We start from the raw sequence: 18,513 nt of genomic DNA, 5'->3' as shown, positions 1-18,513 counted from the left end.
TTTTTTCTAAGAATGCTCAAAAATTATCATTAGATTGTTCTACTTATATAATTTACTTCAGTCAAAAAAAGAAATTAAACTTTCCAAAGCCACTAAAATGCATCTACACCAACTTATAGCCATTTCAAAAGGGAACTTTTCTATGGCTTACTCATTCAGGACTTGACCACATGCAACACGGTAAACAATGGGTACGATAATTAAATAATTTGGCTTATTTGGCTTCAAAAAGTAACTATTAATTGATAAACACCAAACAAGCTTTCAGGCATATAGGTTACCCTCAGCTTGCAACAATATAAACATTCAGAATCCATTAACAGGGCTATTTTCAGCCAGGCAGCACAAGATAAACTACCTAGATGTTTAACAAGAGGTACAGGCATGGAGTGCGGTCCTGGATGCTAACTTGTAATCTGCTTTTATTTTGTAATTATCTCATTAAATCATAGACCAGCCATTTGTACTCTGAAAGCAAGTATGTAAAGCAAGCAGAACTCATACACAGATGCCACCTCCTCATCGAATGGACCACTTAATCTTTGCGTTAAAGAACACGGAGAGCACTCACGGAGAGGGGACAAGAGCTCGGATCTCTTCTGGACATATTCCATTTCCACGCTGCTGTAGCGCTCCTGGTCAGCCAGGCGGTCCACGGACTTCAGCTGAGCCACGTAGCCATCCAGGAAGCAATCCAGCAGTGCCACCAGCTGCTCGGCCAGCACGCTGCGGAGGTTGCTGTCCACCTGGGGATACACCACCTTCAGGATGGTGCCGTGCTGCCGTGCTATAGCCGCGCGGAGGCTGCTGGAGGCTGGGGAAAACAACACAGGGAACATTAAAGCAATAATCCAATCACCACAGCAATATGTGGCAAAGTGAAAGAAAAACATTACTAAGCATAATAAAAAAAAAACAAGGAAAAAAAGCCAATAAATCAAAGTAATACCACCATCATTTCACCCCCAGCAATAAACAACTGCTCCCATCTACTTCTACATATCAAACTGAGCCCAACTAAAAGCCTGAACTATGCAGATTCATGCTACCAGCTACCAATATCAGCTCTTTTTTCAGAAGAAAATAATTACTTGCACTATTTCTAAGCAAAGTAAGAGAATACACACAAGGAAATGGCAACTTCTGTTAACCTGATTTAAATGCTTTGTCATCAAAACACAGGATCAAAAGAGTTTGCATGGGTCTTGCTTTTGCGAGGAGGAATAAGGATTTCAAGACTTCTGTCTTAGAAGCACTAAACAAAAGTGTTTTACATGGAGAAGCTACAAGGAAGCTCAAGCATCAATTGGAAAGTGCCTGCTTCTGAGAACATTTGTTCTGATAGCTTTACACAATATTAAATCACCAAACAAAACAACATTTCTGCAAGCAGAGTATCTTCAGTCCTTTTAAAACAGCTATGGATCACATTTTATGATTTATTTTAATGTTATGTATCCCGCAGATCTGCCAACCAGAAGCAACGCATTAAAAAAATCTATAAAAATTCTAAAACTAGTTTTCTTTCCCAAATTTGGAGTTTTATACCCAAATCTGAAATGCAAGTTTTAAAAACGCATCATCAGTACTGGACAAACTAAGAGTTCATTGATTCATCCCATTTCATTCCCCAAATGAAAACTTCGTTTTCACTTACTCTCACTGATAACACTGTAGTAGCTTTTAACAGAAAGTTTAAAATCCAGACAGAAATTCATGTGTTCTGAAACTTATGAACTTGTAATAGTATTTTCTCACCTGTCCATGGAATATATTCAGGTTCTCTTTCTGGAAGTTCTCCTGTTTTATATAAAGAGGCTCTAGACTGACGATACTGACAGGCAGCTTGTAGCATATCCTATTGAAAGGTAAGGATGTCAGTATTTTAAAGTTTACCTCAGTATACACAGACCACAGAAGAGGCTGTCTTTTGTAATTCTGAAATGTTCCTTCAATACCCACATTATTTCTACACCACTTTCTCAGTTGGACAGAAGGGGACATATTGACTGAGCAAGAAACCTCAGTGCTCAAACACAAGCTCTTCACTCTTTGCTACATATTCATGACTTCACAACTTCCAACAAAGCTGCAACTTCTCAAATTATCTTTAACAGTGGCTCAGGAGGAAAGGGAACATCCCTAATTCTGCCCAAGGCTGTCTTTTCCTTCCTGCTTTATTTGGACATGTGAAAAGCACATTCATTTTTCTTCACAGGTCAGTAATTCGGATGAGCTGCACTCAACTTGTTCCCTTGTTCTGTGCCCTCTGATGCTTATCTTCCCACAAACATCTTGGTTAAGGCAGTTCTGTACCTTAATGATGTTGTTCACATTGACAACTATCTGGGCCCACTCAATTGATTCAATAGGCATGTCTTTCAGGATTTGCTCCTCCTCTTCTAATAAGCATTCAAAGATGGAATCTATCTGGGATACCTTGAAGACAGAAAGAAAAGTTACATTGAACACAAACATGTTCACTATCAGCTGACACCTGAAAGCCAAGAGCTATATAGAAAATAAGTACATTAGTATAAACCACATAAATAGCCAAAAATATCAACTAACCTAATGCATAATGATAATCAGCTTATGGGTCATCCAATACTTAAAACTACAAAAAACACCTTCTTTCTGGACTTATATCTGAAAGGAAAAGGAAAAAATCCTCACTTCTGAAGACAACTCCATACACTTCCATTAAGCATATTCCTCCATCATCTTCTGGAATATTTGGCAGCAGAATCTTTGTTACATAAAGTATACTGGATAACATATCTGCTTTAAAATAGCAGACTATTATTTCTATTTTCTTTTATATTTATTTTTCTCCCTTAGCAACTATTGTTCTCTGCAGTAAAAAACTTCCTAAAAATAAATGTTTTGTGCATAGTTCTTCTTAAGAAGGAAGAAAGAAATAAAGACAGAGCACTTGACTGGAACGCAGCATAAACGGAGAACTAACTTAGCTTGACTAATGTTAGAGAGGACAAAAATTGTAAGTGACTGAACTTATAATTTCATCCAGGACAGCTCATCAAAGCAGCTCTCCTGTCTGGAAAGCTTCATAATCTTCAGTTCATCCCTTAAATATTATAATTTAGCATGCATCTTCTAATGTGTCAGAGAATTTTTCATTGCTTATCCATGTTGGGTAGTTGGAAATTGTAACTTCTGCTACATAAAATTTGTCAGAAATTGTGTTTCAGCTACAGACACAAAAAAGTACATACACCAAAGTGAGGAAAATACTACCACATTATCCCTATTTAAAGGGTAGTTGTGTAAAGCTGAATTGATTTTTACAGTTTTACAGGGAAAAGTTTCAAAGTGTATTTCAAAGCACAGAAACATTTACTAAGTGCAAGGCTATACAGTAATTCAGGAAGGACAGGTTTCTTACCTCTCTGAAGAACACATCAGCAGGGGTAAGGCTTGGTGGAACATCACATTCCCTTTTGTTCAATGCAATCAGTATAGCAGCATTCACCAGCTCAGGCAGCCTGGAGTGGTGATTCTTGAGAACAATAGCTGCTGCCAGTTTCTCTGCGTGTTCACAGAGCAGCAGTCGGGTGGCCATCGGCATTCCTCGCACTGGAAAACTGCCCAGACGCTCAAACACACCAACCTTTTATTAAAAAACACCAAAACAAAACACCTCATGCACTTTAAACAGTGTTCTAGAGGAATCAAGACAAAGTAATAAACTGTGTGTGCTGATACTGTAAGAACAGTAGGACTTACCTGATGAAGAAACTCAATGAAGAACGAGTGTGCTTTTGTCTTATCCTCTAGCTGATGAAGAAGAATGAGAGATGTGTTGCTGAAACCAGCTGCTTCTAAAAAAGGTAAAATCCTAGGTCAGAGCACTTGATATCTTAATTTCTGGATGTTTTGTGCCTCTGAGATAAACTAATCTGTCAATTTTTATAGCGGTACCACACTGGTACTTTTTACAATGTATGCACACACATTTATATACTGCTCACGATGCTATTTTAGTCTGTCTTTTTCAACTCTATCATGGCTGAAGAAAAGCTTTTAGAAGAAATAAAGTATCTTTAGATCAGTACTATTCTGAAATATTCAATTCATTATGCTGCTAAAATAGCAGCTCACGAGCATATTCTAGTTTTAGTAGGATTCAGACTCATTTTTATCCTTGTGGTGGACTAGCTATTGCTAAATTTATTATGCATTAGACCACAGCTACTAGAAGCTACAGTGTTAGCAGGCTCTAGTCTATTTGATAGATCTAATTGTCTCTGCATCCAGATTTTTTGTACAAACTAAGTGTGCTTATAATATCAAGACAAAAAACTTGGAAGAGCTATCACTGAGCAAACTTAGCAAGATGATTTCCAAGAAGCTATCAATTTTCATTTCTGGCTTTAGTCAGGAATAAGCACAGGCAGGCTGCCAAATTAAAGATGATTCAGAAAATAGTGAGGATGTGATGCCTAACAATTTCCAACTGGCTGCCCTACACGAACAACAAAACATCATCCAACTGTAACTATTTACATGAACTTTCAAATTAAGCCTCTACTCTGTAACTGGCAGCTACTGCCTAGAGGTTTGAGGCCCCTTTAAAATTAAAACTTGTAAGAGACACCAACACGTGAACAAAGAAGTTTCTTGCTGAAAACATGTCTGCTTTAATCCTTTCCGTACAACAAATACCCATAAACCAATTTCTCTAGTCCTCTTTCAGGCAGATATAAATACCAAAGCCCCAGAGAAACACCAGTTCACTCTACCCAGAATCCAAGGTGAACAGAAGCTGTGCAGTCACACTGACAAAGGGACTAAGAATGAACAAATAAGCTCTTTCTCACAACACATCTATTTTTTGGAAAATTATTCCAAATTACACAAGGCATCATGGAAATACTAGAGTAGCACCACCTGATCCTTGCACAAAATACCCTTCTCAGAAATATTTTTTCCTTGATGTTTCTGCTTACTGTATGAAGTCAAGAACTAATCACAGCAGACTGCAAGCTTATCTGGTAATATCAAAAGATGCATCTTTAAGTCTTTCTGGAAATGTATCTAGTGGTGATAGAGGGCAAGGGACACTTATGCCTTCCTTGCAAAGCTTAAAATATAATGTTCTCTAGAATATTATAGAAACTACTTCAGAAAAAACAACAACAACAAATAAAACCAAATAACAACAGCAAAACAAACAAACAAAACCACAAACCAAAAAGCTCAAAAACCAACATGTTATATTTACCTTCAGGTACAGATTCAGCCCATCTTGGATCAGAGGCAGGGTAATCATCCATTAAGTCCCCACTGATCTGAGTCACTGCTCTATCCAGCTCAGCATCAGATTCCAAATCTGCATTACTTGGAAAGAGCTCCATTACCGTGCTTTGTGCATTGACTATATCTTTCCTGAAATAAATGAAACAAAATACGCTAAATAAAATCAACCAACAGGATCATAGAGAAAAAACCCCTCAGTTAACAGGATTTTCTGATACACTTTTTGTGAAGCTTTTTAGATTATATACATCAAGCATTTTTTGAACTCTCTCTAAACTAACTGTGGATAAAAGGTACTCCAATTCTTTAAAAGCAAGAAGGCCGCACAACTTATCAATCAAAAAAGCACAAGCAAGGAGTCAAGGCACACTTTTTATTACTACCTCTATTATTATTATTCAAGAGAAAAGACTCATCACATAGAGCTAAGCCTGGATGTATCTAGTAGTTAAGTCACTAAATTTCTATTGCTTGCTTTACAATTTTCTCATTTTCTCAATCATTCCCACTAATGGCAATAGAGGGGAAGCTCATAAAAGCTCAGGAAAATGCTTCAGCAAATATAATGCATTATTTTTATTTCCTATCATTTCAAAGAATCCTCTCTTATTCATATCAGTAAGTCAAAGAGTAAGAAGCAACCAAACACAGACCTTCAAGGCATGAAGTTGTACTTCTATGTAAGAATTATGCAATATACACAAAACCCAGGGATTTGATTTTGTGACTAAAAAATTATAGTATTCTGATTGAGAAGGGATATTGTCAGTCCAACATTGGATGTATTTATATTTTTAATGAAATTTTCAGTTTGAACATTTAAATGACCAAGATGTCCACGAATTAAAAAAAAACAACAAAACAACACAGCAGTGCGTCCAGAAATTGCACAAAGGTAAACTAAAACAAAGGATACTTTTGAAAAACTGGAATAAACTGAATCTTCTATTAAAAAAGAAAGTCCCATCTTTACTACCCAGCAGGATGTGTTTCTAAGGAAATTACATGGGACTTTATTAGCTCCTTCTAATCATTAAGTGCCCTGAAAAAATGTCAATTTGATCTTTCCATAGAGTTTCCTATCCCCTCTAAAGATTACAAGGTCTACAAAGCTGCCAGAGTTCACTGCACAGCTGGTACACTTTACACCTCCAGCGGCTGCACAACCTTCCATTATTTGGTCTGCATCAACTCACTGGCCATCTGGACAGGCCACTGCTACATCTGTTCAGAGGAAGACTGCTCCATTCATTTTACCAGACTATTTTTTTTCTGGAAAAAAATTCAGAATAACTACTATATACATAAAATTATTATTTTCTTCTAGTTTCATAAATATAACCCAGATTTTTATTGAAATAACTTCCAAATAACTTTCATACTGTTTCACACTGTTTTCCTTACTACCTCCCACTTCCTTCTGTTTCCAACCCCCTTGTACACATCCTCAATGACACTGCTTGTTAACTGTGCTCTCAGACCACAACTACTCCAGCCATGTTCAGTAGTTTCTGTTTAATGACACTTCTGAACACAAGCAGAATTTGTGTAAATTCTATGCCTGTTTACAAATCTTGTATTGGTATCCTTTATTCTCTGTACCTAATCCCCTTCATTATTTTTTACCTCATGTGAAGTTCTATGGCAAAAGCACTCCTACCCTCTTCTCATCTTGAACCTGTTCTTTCCAAGTTCTAAGACTCTTTAAGGAGATTAGTCCTAAGAGGGTGTGTGGGTTGTTTGCTTTGCTTTTTAAATACATAAATATTGACAACAATCCCCTCTAAATATAATTAATCTAAGCCTACAGATGTGTTTATCTTCTTTCTCCTTTTCCTTCTTTGTTTACATCACTCATCTCAACATCAAACCTGGCAGGAGCATCACATGCCTCCCCACACTCCAACTGATTTAATCAGGATAGTTTGACAAACAGGGTATTTTGTTCCACTAATTCTTCCATATCAGTCAATCTGGAAAAAAATCATCATCCTGCCCAAAGTCTGCCATACCAATTATCCTTCATAGCCATAAGTACACTCAAAAGTATTACTGAAAACAGCCAGGCAAATAAAAATGAGGACAAAAAAGTTTCTTCAACAACAAAACAACACTTACTAAAGAATAAGTAAGTCAAAATGCAAAACTGAAAGTTGTTTCACTGGCACAAACGTACCCCTAGAATTTACACAGAGCAAGTGACAAGTGATTGAGATTACAGAAGTCTGCTACTTTCGAGCACATATCCCTTCTACACTGGCCCAAGGTGCATTTAATGCTTTCTTAATAAAGATGTGTGTCGTTAAAAAAGCTGCAACTAAAATAGCAAAGGAATATCCTAACCAAGACAATCTCTTACTCAAATACCAGAGCGCCTTCAAGCACAGCAAATAAAGTCTCAAAAATGAAGTGCAATTTCTACCTGCAGTACTGTAGAAAAGCAGCTTTCAATAATTTGGTTTTATCTTCTTGAGCTATAACTTCTAGCCTACCAGTTGCATCAAATGCCGGACTCTGAAAATGAAAAATAAAAACTTCAGCTGCAAGACAAATAATAATCTTCTTTATGAAATAAAAATAATTTTTTCAAGTAGTAATGCCACAGATTTAAAATACAATTACCACTGGAATTACACCAGTTGTGTTTAGTACGTCAAACATAAACCTCTAAGATACATTATAATGGAAGTGACACAGAGGTTTGACCAAAATTCACACCATCTGCAAAGGAACTTACACCAACTTACTCTGCCCATCTGATTTTTAATGAAAATTATTTGAAGATTGAAACACACCATGTTTGACAGGATTCAAAAGGTATTCCTGAGTACTATCACCACAAAAACAGTTTAACTGTAGACAAACTAAACTAGAAACTAGTTTGTTAAGAAAAACAGTTTCATCAGCTCAATCACACAAAGGACTTCCACTAAAATACCAGCTAATAGTAACAACTGATTATAGTGTTATATTAGGCCTAGTGATTGACAGCAACACACCTATAAGGAAAAAATGCAAATTTCATGGAAATCTCAACTGTGAAACAAACAACACCAAAAAATACTACTCAAACTGGCAGATGCAAAAATTTTTGTTTTGAAAACTGCTTTCATTACAAGTGTTTGAGTCTCTATTAAAAAAAAAAGTTTTAAACCCAAACAAGCCAGGATTTCCACAATGAAAACTCAAAAGTGACATAAAAAACCACTTTATTTGTACCCTGTTTTCAACCAGACAAGCAAATAACCATTACCTCGCTTCTTGGTCCAGCAATAGAAGAGGACAAGGCATCTTCAAGGTCTTCAGGAAGCACAGAAATATTTTCCCTGGACAAGATAGTGACAAGTCCACTTTTTTTGGCAAAGAAGATGGGAAGGCTATTACAGGAACCTGCTCCTAAAATACTATCTCCTAAAATAAGGAGAGGGGGAAAAAAAGCAAGCACATAATTACCACTTTATTTAAAGGCCAAAACCTAAGAGTTTCATAAACAATTATTGCCTTTTGTCATTAATAAACCAACGGTAATTGGTAACTGCACCTGACTTAGAAAAATTGTGGAACTATTTGCTACCCTAGATGTAGACTTCCAGATACTGCAAGTGTTAAAAAAAAAAAGGAAGAAAAGAGAAGAAACAAGGAAAAAAATTCAAGATTCATTTAATTCAAATTCTACCTAAGGACTGATGCTCCTTCTGTACTTCAAAACACCTCTGAAGGTCATGGATGACATACCTAGAGACATCTGGCACTGAATTAACTTCAAGGAAAAATATCAACCCACAGTGCACGTTAAGAAAGAGAAAAACCAAGGAAAAAGACCCACAAGCAAAACTTTCCATCCTTTCATATACCAAGAACAGGGATTTGCTTCATTTTGATTTGAAACTCCATAGAGTAACAACGTGACTGGCTGTCACATCAGCACTTCTCCATATACCCAAGAGACAATCTCACCTTGAAACATTTAATACAACACTGCTCTCTGAGATATCTAAATACTGTAAAAATATTGAATTAAGAGGTACCAACAAAATGTGATTTCCCTCCACAGCAAGTTACCTTGTATGCCAAATATGATTTTTTCCTGTGGTAAGGAAACTCTGCCAGTTCCAGTGGAACAAGCAAACACTTCATCTTCCTTGTAAAGGTAAGCAGCATGGCTGAAGAAATCTGGGACTACCAGGCAGCACAACACTTCATCTTCTGACTGAAAATGTTGAATACAAACAATATCACATGTGTAATCAATCCCTTAAACGTTTAAAATTTTACATGCTAAAAATTTGCTGCCTGAACTTGCTAAAAATGCTGCCTGAAGTTGTTTTACTTTTTAACAATGAGGCATGGATGTAACTTACAACCTAAAAAAACAAATAATATCACTTTTAATTAGCCCTAAAATTTTAGATCCTGTTTTTTTCCCCTTCCATATGCATTATATTCTTGCTAATTTCACATGGAGAGGTAAGTAAACAGATCAATTATTCAACAGTTTTCACACTCTTCTTCTACCTTTTAGCTTTAAGATGCCATTACAGGCAGTGGGGAGAGAGTGGAAGAAGTTTACCAAAGCAATCTAATCCCCAGGTTTATGCTTCCAGAAGACACAGTACAGACAATGTACTCCACACACAACCAATGCGTCCTCCCCTCTGAGCAAGCCAGCTGCACAGCAAGGACCAAAAAACAGATCTCATAATTCCTTGTCCCACAACAAGAGTGTCAGAGTTTGAGATCTGTTCTAAATGGATTACAAGAGCATATGATAAAATCACTCCGTAGAAACTTTCAAAGACAGCACAAAAATTAAAATAAATCAGATTACACTTACTATACTTATTTTTGACGGTTTTATCTTATAACTTAAAATGCAAAGCATAAACTTTACATACAGTTAGTATTAAACATTAAGAGATGCTGGTACACATTTTCCTCAGAGTATTACAAATACATACTTCCAAAGGAAACTGATTTTCCTTTAGACAAAAACCTGACACTGAACTTAATCTTAAATCGGTATCAGAACCTCCACTAGCATACCTGAAAAGTTGGATTATACTGTGTGACCTCCACAACAACATCATCAGACATCTGACAGCCTTTATCTTCTACTGTTATCAGAGTGTAGTAGACAAGACATGGACGATCTCCAGGATGCCATGCTGCAGCGAGTATGACCAGCCCATCACTATTCAACAACAGATACCACACCATTGAGAGATGATTATTACATAACTTTACTTGCTCAAAAATTATCACTCAAAACAAAAAAGTTTTCTAACTACAATCTCAACTAGATATTGTTCAATCTTTTATTCTTTTAGAAAGAAAAACTATGCTTTTTGTTCTTCCAAGTTGCTTTATTAACAGTATTCACATTGCAGTACAAAACTGAACCAAGACAATTGTAATTTCATGTAATTAAATCAAATGCAAGAGATACTAAATTCTCTGCATCTGCTGGAACAAGTTACAGTTGCTTATTTTTTATCTTTGTAAAATCCAGACAAAATAAATATACAATCTTCATAAAATGACACTAAAAAAAGTAAAGGGAATTATTATCAGGTAAAGATTTGTACTGCTAAAAAGATAATAGCATGAAATATAGGATAACCTAATTACCTAATATAAAGTGCTTATTTTATCAACAGTTCCACTCCAGTAAAATTAAATTGCAATTCCTCACATGAAATTTTTGCAGGTAAACAGAACAGATTAATCTCATTAAGGAAGGTCTTACCAGATGCAAGTGCACTTCCTTACCGATTCTGTTGCAAATCCATGTATTGTATATTTACTCCTCCTTTAATATCTTCATAGTTACTTTCAGATCCCTAAAAAAAGAAATATATCTGTTGTGTAACTGAATAAAAACAGGCTATCAATTAAAACAAACACACTGACCCTTTCCAGCTGGGCTGGCTCTTACCCAAATTGCATCTGTAATATGTTCTTTCAGGATCCTGTTGATATCCCAGCTGAGAATGTAACGTTCTGATGAATCATCGATCTCCCATTTGTTTAGATTTGAACTTGTTAGCATGTAAAAGCTTGACCTCTCTCTATCCCAAAGAACACTAGAAATCTGCATTTAAAAAAATGAAAAAGCTAAAAAAGTTAAAGGAAAGCCTGAATATTTGGGTAGAATAATCTGTATCACCCTCAGTCCACAAAGAGTCACTTCCTTGGACAATCTACAAAAGTTGCACTCAGGAAGAGCATTATGATAACTTCCAAGAGAAGTCTTATTTTATAGATAAAAGAACATCCACACTAAAATACATTTCTTGTACTTCCTGCCAATTTCTGTGGAGTTCACTGACAAAACTCAAGCCAATCATCAACCCTTGGCAGTGCTAAATCAGAAAAGAAGAATTACAGGGTGGTTTCTTCAATTAGTAACGAGGCTATCACTAGAAAGAGGCAGGACATGCAACCATTGTATGTTCCCCGGAAAGGACTACTATTCCAAAGTCGCCTTTTATTCAGAGCTAAAGAGTAAACCAGCATTTGCCTTCACAAAACATAAAGATTTATTTGGTATCTGTTTTTATTCCAAATTTCAAAGAAATATAAGTAACATAAATAAGCTGAGTGAGTCATGTCTTTTGTCATCATACATCTTTATACAATCTTTTCTTTTTCCTTTCTTAAAGACAGGCTAGAAATTACAAAGAGAAATTAAAGAAGATTAATGTTTCTCAAGCTTACCACTGCATCACTTCCAGGAGATAATATACCCAGGAAAGAAGAAACCTTTCTACCAATTCCAGAAAACATGCCCTGCCCCTGTGGCAGGGCATGTTGATGAATCTTGCCAGAACTATCAGGTATCAACCGGACTAGTTGACCTCTGGAAGATGATAAAATAAAGCTTCCCCCCTAACAAAAAGAGAAAGCAACTACATTAAAAAAACTTCAAATCACATTCTAGAAAACTCTACTGTCAGCTAAAATGCCTTATGACAGCTCATATGGGTAAATGCTGAACAAGACACAAGGCATCCTTAGAAAAAGACAAACATCTCACAGGTACTTAGCACTGCAGAGACTCATTTTCTTAACTTTATGTAACATTTTTATCTATGAAACTCAATTTCAGTTAAAAAACAGAACTAAACTCTCACATAATCCTTGGAATCTAATGACAAAAAATAGTGTTACCTTCACCACATTTATTGCAGATTTAAGACTAATAAAGTAGAGCATGCTTTTCCATCTTTAGATTAGGAATAAAACCGGTATTTTAATAAAAATCATACAGTTTTACCTTTACTGCTGTGAGGAAACTGCACAGAGAGCCTCCAAAGTCTGTGAAAGTGTCTGTATAGGATCCTTCATGTGCAAGATTGGGCCAGTAGCGCACAGAACCTTCACTGGTAGCAACCATTATTGCCAGAGACTTTAAGTGAAAAAGCAATTAAGAGAACAGGCAAGATGATGATAATAATATTAAATCAGACTGCAGCTCTAACTTAACTTATTTTACACATCAAGACTGTGGGCGACAAAGACACAAGAAAGTAGCAAATACACATGGATGCACACTGATAGACCTGGAACTGAATCACAAAAATATTCTGCAGCACAACTTAATTAATGCAGGGAATATTATACACATTTATTTTCCTAATGAATACTTTCTACTGGTTCTTGTTCCTGATAATTCAGGGTCTGCTGCTGAAATGCAAACAAAATTTACAGTTGTAAAACAGAAAAGGGCCTATGGAGAATTTCAGATGCCAAGAGCTAAAAGCTACTATAGAAGGCTTCAAATACAGACTATAATTTAGCAAAGAATCTGCTCTAGTGTCTTTAAGAGAAATATCAAATCACATGGCAGCTCTTCTTTTCAAAGGCATAGGCCTACAATGTAACTCAGGAAATCACAGATACCAAAATAAAAGTGTGAAGCAAGAGACTGTTAGAGATTTAGAGAAAAGCATTGTATTTATCAACTGGTTGTCAAAAAAAAGTAAAAATCACAGAACAGTAGAAAAACTGTAGCTGGGAGTTGTTGTAGAGCTCCTTGGCGTTTTCTAACCAATTTTTTACTAGACATTGACTTTCAGTTCACAAGTTAAAGAATGGTGAAATCAAAAACTATAATAAAGCTTTAGGGTTAGGTGTATTACTTCCTCTTAAAATAAGTCCAAACATTTCAGGTTTCATGAGATAATCCCAAAAAACTAAGATTGCATTTTATCATCTGGAAGAGTAACACATCAACAAATCAAAAGAAAAGATCGTATTACATATTCTGTGCTGCTGCTTACTTCCAAACACAGCTTCTTGGCCAGTTTTATCAGAGCATCACACATATTAACTGAAATCTAAGCTGAAAGTGAGAGGTTCTTTTCATGAATGATAGTAACAGACACATTAGCACACTTTCAGAACACAACTGATCTTCGAACCTCACCCTCTAATACAGTAACTCCGGCAAAACACCACTTAGGAAACCAATCAGTCAAGACAGATTAAGCCTGTCCTTCCAGTGTCAAATTCCTTACAGAGAGCAGCCAAGGGAGGGTGCTGGGGTTTGCCTCTCATCTATGGATACTGGGAATTAATCCACAGAACAATTTTTTCAGCCACCAATTAAACTGCACTTGGTCAGACCCCATTTTGATTGCCCTGGTGTTTGTTAACAAAACACCTCTGAGTTTACTGCATTGTTGTTTGCTATGAAAGCATCTCAAGTAATCCTTAGAAAAACTATTATTAATCTGATCCTACAGGATGCACAAGGTGCAATTTAACAGGACTAGCAGAAGTGTGTTTAGTCCAAAGGTATTTACTGCCAACTATCAATCCTGACCTTTTGAATAGATAGCATACCATCAAATGTTTTCAAATACTTTGAATATATCCTTTTGACAAGAAAGGATATATTCAAAGTTATTCTTAAGGCACTTTTAAACACTAAAATTTAAAATTTGGTCACCTGAAGAGAAGGTGCTTCACCTGAAGAATTGAGACAAGATATAGCTGCTAAACTAGAACTCCATTGGAAGTCACTGGGTGGCAGCTGCAATTCCTTGCACAGAGATAACTGGAAGAAAGAAAGAGATGTCATAATAAATAGGTGACTGGAAGAACTTATTCCTCTGCCACAAAATCTTTGGACTTTTTGACCCTGCTAAAAACTACATTTCAACTAAGTCAGACTCAGTGTAAGGGAACCAAAAAAAGTCATGAAACAATTTCAACAAGGTTGTCACAACCAAAAAACAGCTAAAAACCATCTTCAAATTTTCAAATATCACTGGTTTTCTTTAGTTATTTCTGAGTGTTTCTCACAACACTACAATATTGGATTATTTGACCATTCCCTAATGTAATATTAAAAAAAATTAAACTAGAAATGGTTGGGAGAACTTACTAAGTACTAACAGGGTAGAGAGGGGAAACACTTCCCACTCCCCTACGTCCTTGAATTTAAACAACCAGAAAAATTTTAATCCCTTGAAAAATCTCTTCTGGTGCTAGAATGTGTACCTGACACTCCCCTGTAAGTGCAGGACCTGTATAATGAACATACATTGTCCTGTTTGAAAGAAACTGATTTTCTAACTTTGATTTTGTTTCTCTCCGACCATCACTGAAATGATGCTGAAAGAAATACTGCCGAGAGGGGATACAAAAATTCTTGACCTTAGAAATCTAGGTGAAACATATATTCAGTACCTCGGAAATTAACCGTGTTTTTGGGGCTTGTTGCAAATTGAAAATTGGTCCCAGAATAATCTAAACCAATCCATAACATATCAACTAGATTTTAATTATCAAAATAAGCTTAATCAAGTCTATCTAACTTAAGAGCCACATCCATTAAAAGATAAAGAATTAACCTTAGTGCCAAGGTGACAATTAAAACTGAAGAGAGGAATATAAAAATTATAAGCTCTCTCAAAAGCTTGAGTTTCAGTTACTGTTGTTAGCATGACTTCATATCAATCCTGCTGCTTTTGGGGGAAACCAGACAAACTCCAGCTGAAAAAAACCCCCAACCTCATAACTGCATGACCACAGTTGAAACAGCAAAAAATATAGACTTTCCATCTTGACTCTTTAGTTACCTTAGCTACTGCAGATTGACCAATCTTCCAAATAATCAGCCTCTCCTTATGAACTAGCCAGGCCCATCCACTTTCATCCACTTGAACACTGAGCTGGTCATCAGCTACATAAAAAAGTAACTTCTTTAAAGCATTCAGATTTTTAAAACACTGCAGAGTAACATTTAAACCAATAAACTTTCATTCTTATATGACAATAAGAAATATTTTCTATTAAACTAGTTTTCATGTTAGAATTTCCGTCTATGTGATTAACATAAATTACTACATCTAGTTTAAAAATCCACTTGATAAGCCCTCAAGCTTTGAGAATGAAAAGACAACCCCAAAACCCATTTCCATGTATTTAGAGCAGGCTATAATAGCTTTGTAAATCACTCAACAATTTTAACATAATTTTTAAGATACATATTTGGTTCCTTTTGTATCTACTATAAAGGAAAAACTTATCCACAGAGAAAAAATTGTTCAGGAGACCAATTTCTGGAACTCAGGGAAAGGTATGTATCACTAGGGATACAAACCTTTGGAAGAGATAACAAATGGGAATTGAAATAAAGAAAAATATTAAGCATCCACTCTAGGACATAGCAAAATCAAAACAAGCAAAAAAGGTAATGAAGAACCAATAAGTAAAAGCTACTAAAAACCTACTATTAGCTTTCCTTATACCCTTATTTTTTCACAATAAATTGCATAAGCAGCACCTGAAGGGTATTTTCATGCATTCACACCCATATGGGCATTATTATAATTATTGTTACAGAGATAACCAGGTTGGATTCAAAGCAAGGCACACATTTTAGCTTCCCCTGTAAAGTCAGCATTTCAATGGCAATGATGCGTTAAGAATTCTCTCACCTGTCAATTTTCATGGGGAAAATAACATAAATTCTTACCATCAGCCTTCTTCAGGGCTTCCATAACCTTAACAGGCAGAGAGGATCCAAAAGCCTTAACATCATAGTTAATAGTCTCAGTTCCTGTAGGAAGCTGGATAACTCTAGTAGGAGTCGCTCTTAAACAAAACAAAAAGTTACAATTAACTTTTTATTGCTTATTCATCAGTTGCAGCAGGCATTTACTTCATGAGTATCTATTTAGAAACAGATTTATGTAAAATAAACATGCTTTCTCTGGGAACACCACCTAGAGCAATAATTTGGTGGCTTCCTTACAAGTCGCTAGCTGTCATTAAATTCTTTATTTTTAAAGAACTGACTTTGAATATGCATTATTAACTGACTTTGAATATGCTCCACCAGCAACAAAATCACTGTTCAACTTCTCTACACTCTGTTTATCTACAGAATAAAGACATTCACAATGTCAGCAGAAGCTCTCCCTTGACTGCAGGGACTACTTCCACCCCTAGCACTGGCACTGCAGGGCAGCACACACTGAACAACACTTTAAACAGCCATGGCAGCTCGGATCCAACAGCACTTCTGCCACCCTTAGCTTGCTCTGGAGACTGCATTTCCTACCATTTATAAAAGCAGCTTTGCATCTTTCCCCACCTCCTCTCTCTGGAACAGCACAGGTCTGTGTTGTCTTCTGAACACAACGAGGTGGGCAAATTTCTCTGCTTTTACAAGTTAATGCCCTCTTTTTATTTCTCCTCACAATGATGCCTCAGACCTCCCTGCGTGAAACGGCAAAAGCTGATTCATAGCTAGTGGACAATCCTTGCACTCAGTTAGCAAAAATTATTAAGCAGGTTTGAAGTAAAAGCTCCCCAAAACTGAACATGGGCAATCCTTTTTATCTCAACTACACAACAAAGAGCTGCTCCCAAGAAAAGAGATTATGTAGCCTGAAACTGCTCTGGGGCTCATGCCGTATCTCAGTTTTGATCCGTATGGAAAGGAGAAGAGAGGGGAAGAAGCTGGGGAGAGGGGCGGCTGTGAAATGCCTGAACTTTGACTGTTTTATCTTCCTTATAAATACGGAAGTTCTTATAATTTTCATATATCATACTTGTATCACACAGGGACATATCTGAGGAACCCGCGAATTCAAAACCTAGTAAGAGGTATTCATAACGCCGAACACGTGATGCCGTACGTGTACCGCTTTAATATACAGTACTGTAATGTACCCCACACTGGCTCTGCCACCGAACAGCGAGGCCGGCTCTGCGGCGAGGGCCGGGACTCACCGAGCCGAGAGGGAGCCGCTCCTCCGCGCCGCTGGCGAGAACAGCACCGGGGAGGCGGCTGCCGCCACGACGGGCAGGCCCTTCTTACCGCCCGGCCGGGAGAGAGGGCTGGGCGCGGCGCTGCCCAGGGGCCTGCGGGCCGACCCGCCCGGGGTCCGCGGGGAGGCGGGAGCCGACGGGAACATGGCTGAGGACGCGGAAGCAGCACCGGCACGGCGCTCCCGCCGGGCGCCCTCTCAGCGCGTCACCGCGGAGCGCGGCCGCGCGGGAACTGCCGGGAGCCGAGCGCGACCGGCAGGAGCCGAACGGAGCCGACTGCGACCGGGAGGATCTGGGAGGAGCCGAACAGCTCCGGGTGGAGCCGAACAGAGCCGAGAGGATCCGAGCGCGGGGCGGCCCGGCCCCTCTTGGGGAGCGGCAGAAAGCCCACGGCGGCCGCTGGTGCAGGGTGCGCGGCCGGACCCTGAGGCGGTGAATGGCGACCTGGGCTGCTCCTCAGCGCCGTCGGCCCTCAGCGCCAAACTGAAACACGGTCCTGTCGCTCAGATGTTCCTGAAGCTATGCTCCGTCCTTCGGGGCGTTCCCAGGAGCATTCATGGGGTGGGTGTGAACTCATCCCTCGCTGAGTTCATGCGATTCGCTGGCACTAACCAGCTGGATATGTTCAAAAAGCAGCTGTTCAAATACCATTTGGAAGGACGCATTTTTCAGTAGGAGTTGCCTTATCTTTAAAACAGCCTGTGCATACCTGTGTTTGTCCCCAAATTTCTAATAAATAAACAATTATGCAAAACCATATACCATGCAGACCTTGGCATGTTTCACATCTATGGTAAATAACAACCATGCATTACAGCTATTTTGTGGTATAAAAATAGATTGTAGCCTTCAAGGGGAACTAAATGCTCAATGGAATCATTGGCATGAAAAAGCTTTCAGAAGGTAAGTATGTACCACCCTCTTGGGGAAGAAGTTGAGTTGAAT

At 37.7% G+C, this 18,513-nt stretch overlaps 1 protein-coding gene across 1 annotated transcript in view; it reads right to left on the bottom strand.

Moving 5' to 3' along the window:
• Window positions 1-18,409, bottom strand: part of NUP133 (nucleoporin 133) — a 31,127-nt gene extending 12,718 nt beyond the window's left edge. Inside the window, exons 1-18 of the mRNA XM_030945845.1 lie at window positions 17,530-18,409; window positions 16,268-16,386; window positions 15,369-15,472; window positions 14,234-14,341; window positions 12,557-12,688; window positions 11,998-12,168; window positions 11,216-11,371; window positions 11,050-11,120; window positions 10,324-10,471; window positions 9,343-9,490; window positions 8,534-8,691; window positions 7,703-7,794; window positions 5,246-5,409; window positions 3,748-3,842; window positions 3,407-3,631; window positions 2,317-2,439; window positions 1,759-1,858; window positions 572-814 (exon numbers count right to left, since the gene is read on the bottom strand). Of these exons, the coding sequence (XP_030801705.1) occupies window positions 572-814; window positions 1,759-1,858; window positions 2,317-2,439; window positions 3,407-3,631; window positions 3,748-3,842; window positions 5,246-5,409; window positions 7,703-7,794; window positions 8,534-8,691; window positions 9,343-9,490; window positions 10,324-10,471; window positions 11,050-11,120; window positions 11,216-11,371; window positions 11,998-12,168; window positions 12,557-12,688; window positions 14,234-14,341; window positions 15,369-15,472; window positions 16,268-16,386; window positions 17,530-17,714 (2,542 nt within the window). The 5' untranslated portion in view covers window positions 17,715-18,409. The remainder of the gene's footprint in view (window positions 1-571; window positions 815-1,758; window positions 1,859-2,316; window positions 2,440-3,406; window positions 3,632-3,747; window positions 3,843-5,245; window positions 5,410-7,702; window positions 7,795-8,533; window positions 8,692-9,342; window positions 9,491-10,323; window positions 10,472-11,049; window positions 11,121-11,215; window positions 11,372-11,997; window positions 12,169-12,556; window positions 12,689-14,233; window positions 14,342-15,368; window positions 15,473-16,267; window positions 16,387-17,529) is intronic.
• Between the last annotated feature and the right edge of the window lie 104 nt (window positions 18,410-18,513).

Source organism: Camarhynchus parvulus, chromosome 3 (assembly GCF_901933205.1).
Source record: "Camarhynchus parvulus chromosome 3, STF_HiC, whole genome shotgun sequence".
Taxonomy (NCBI): Eukaryota; Metazoa; Chordata; class Aves; order Passeriformes; family Thraupidae; genus Camarhynchus; species Camarhynchus parvulus.
Note: the sequence above shows the minus strand (reverse complement) of the source record. Positions and strands in the feature narration are given on the sequence as shown.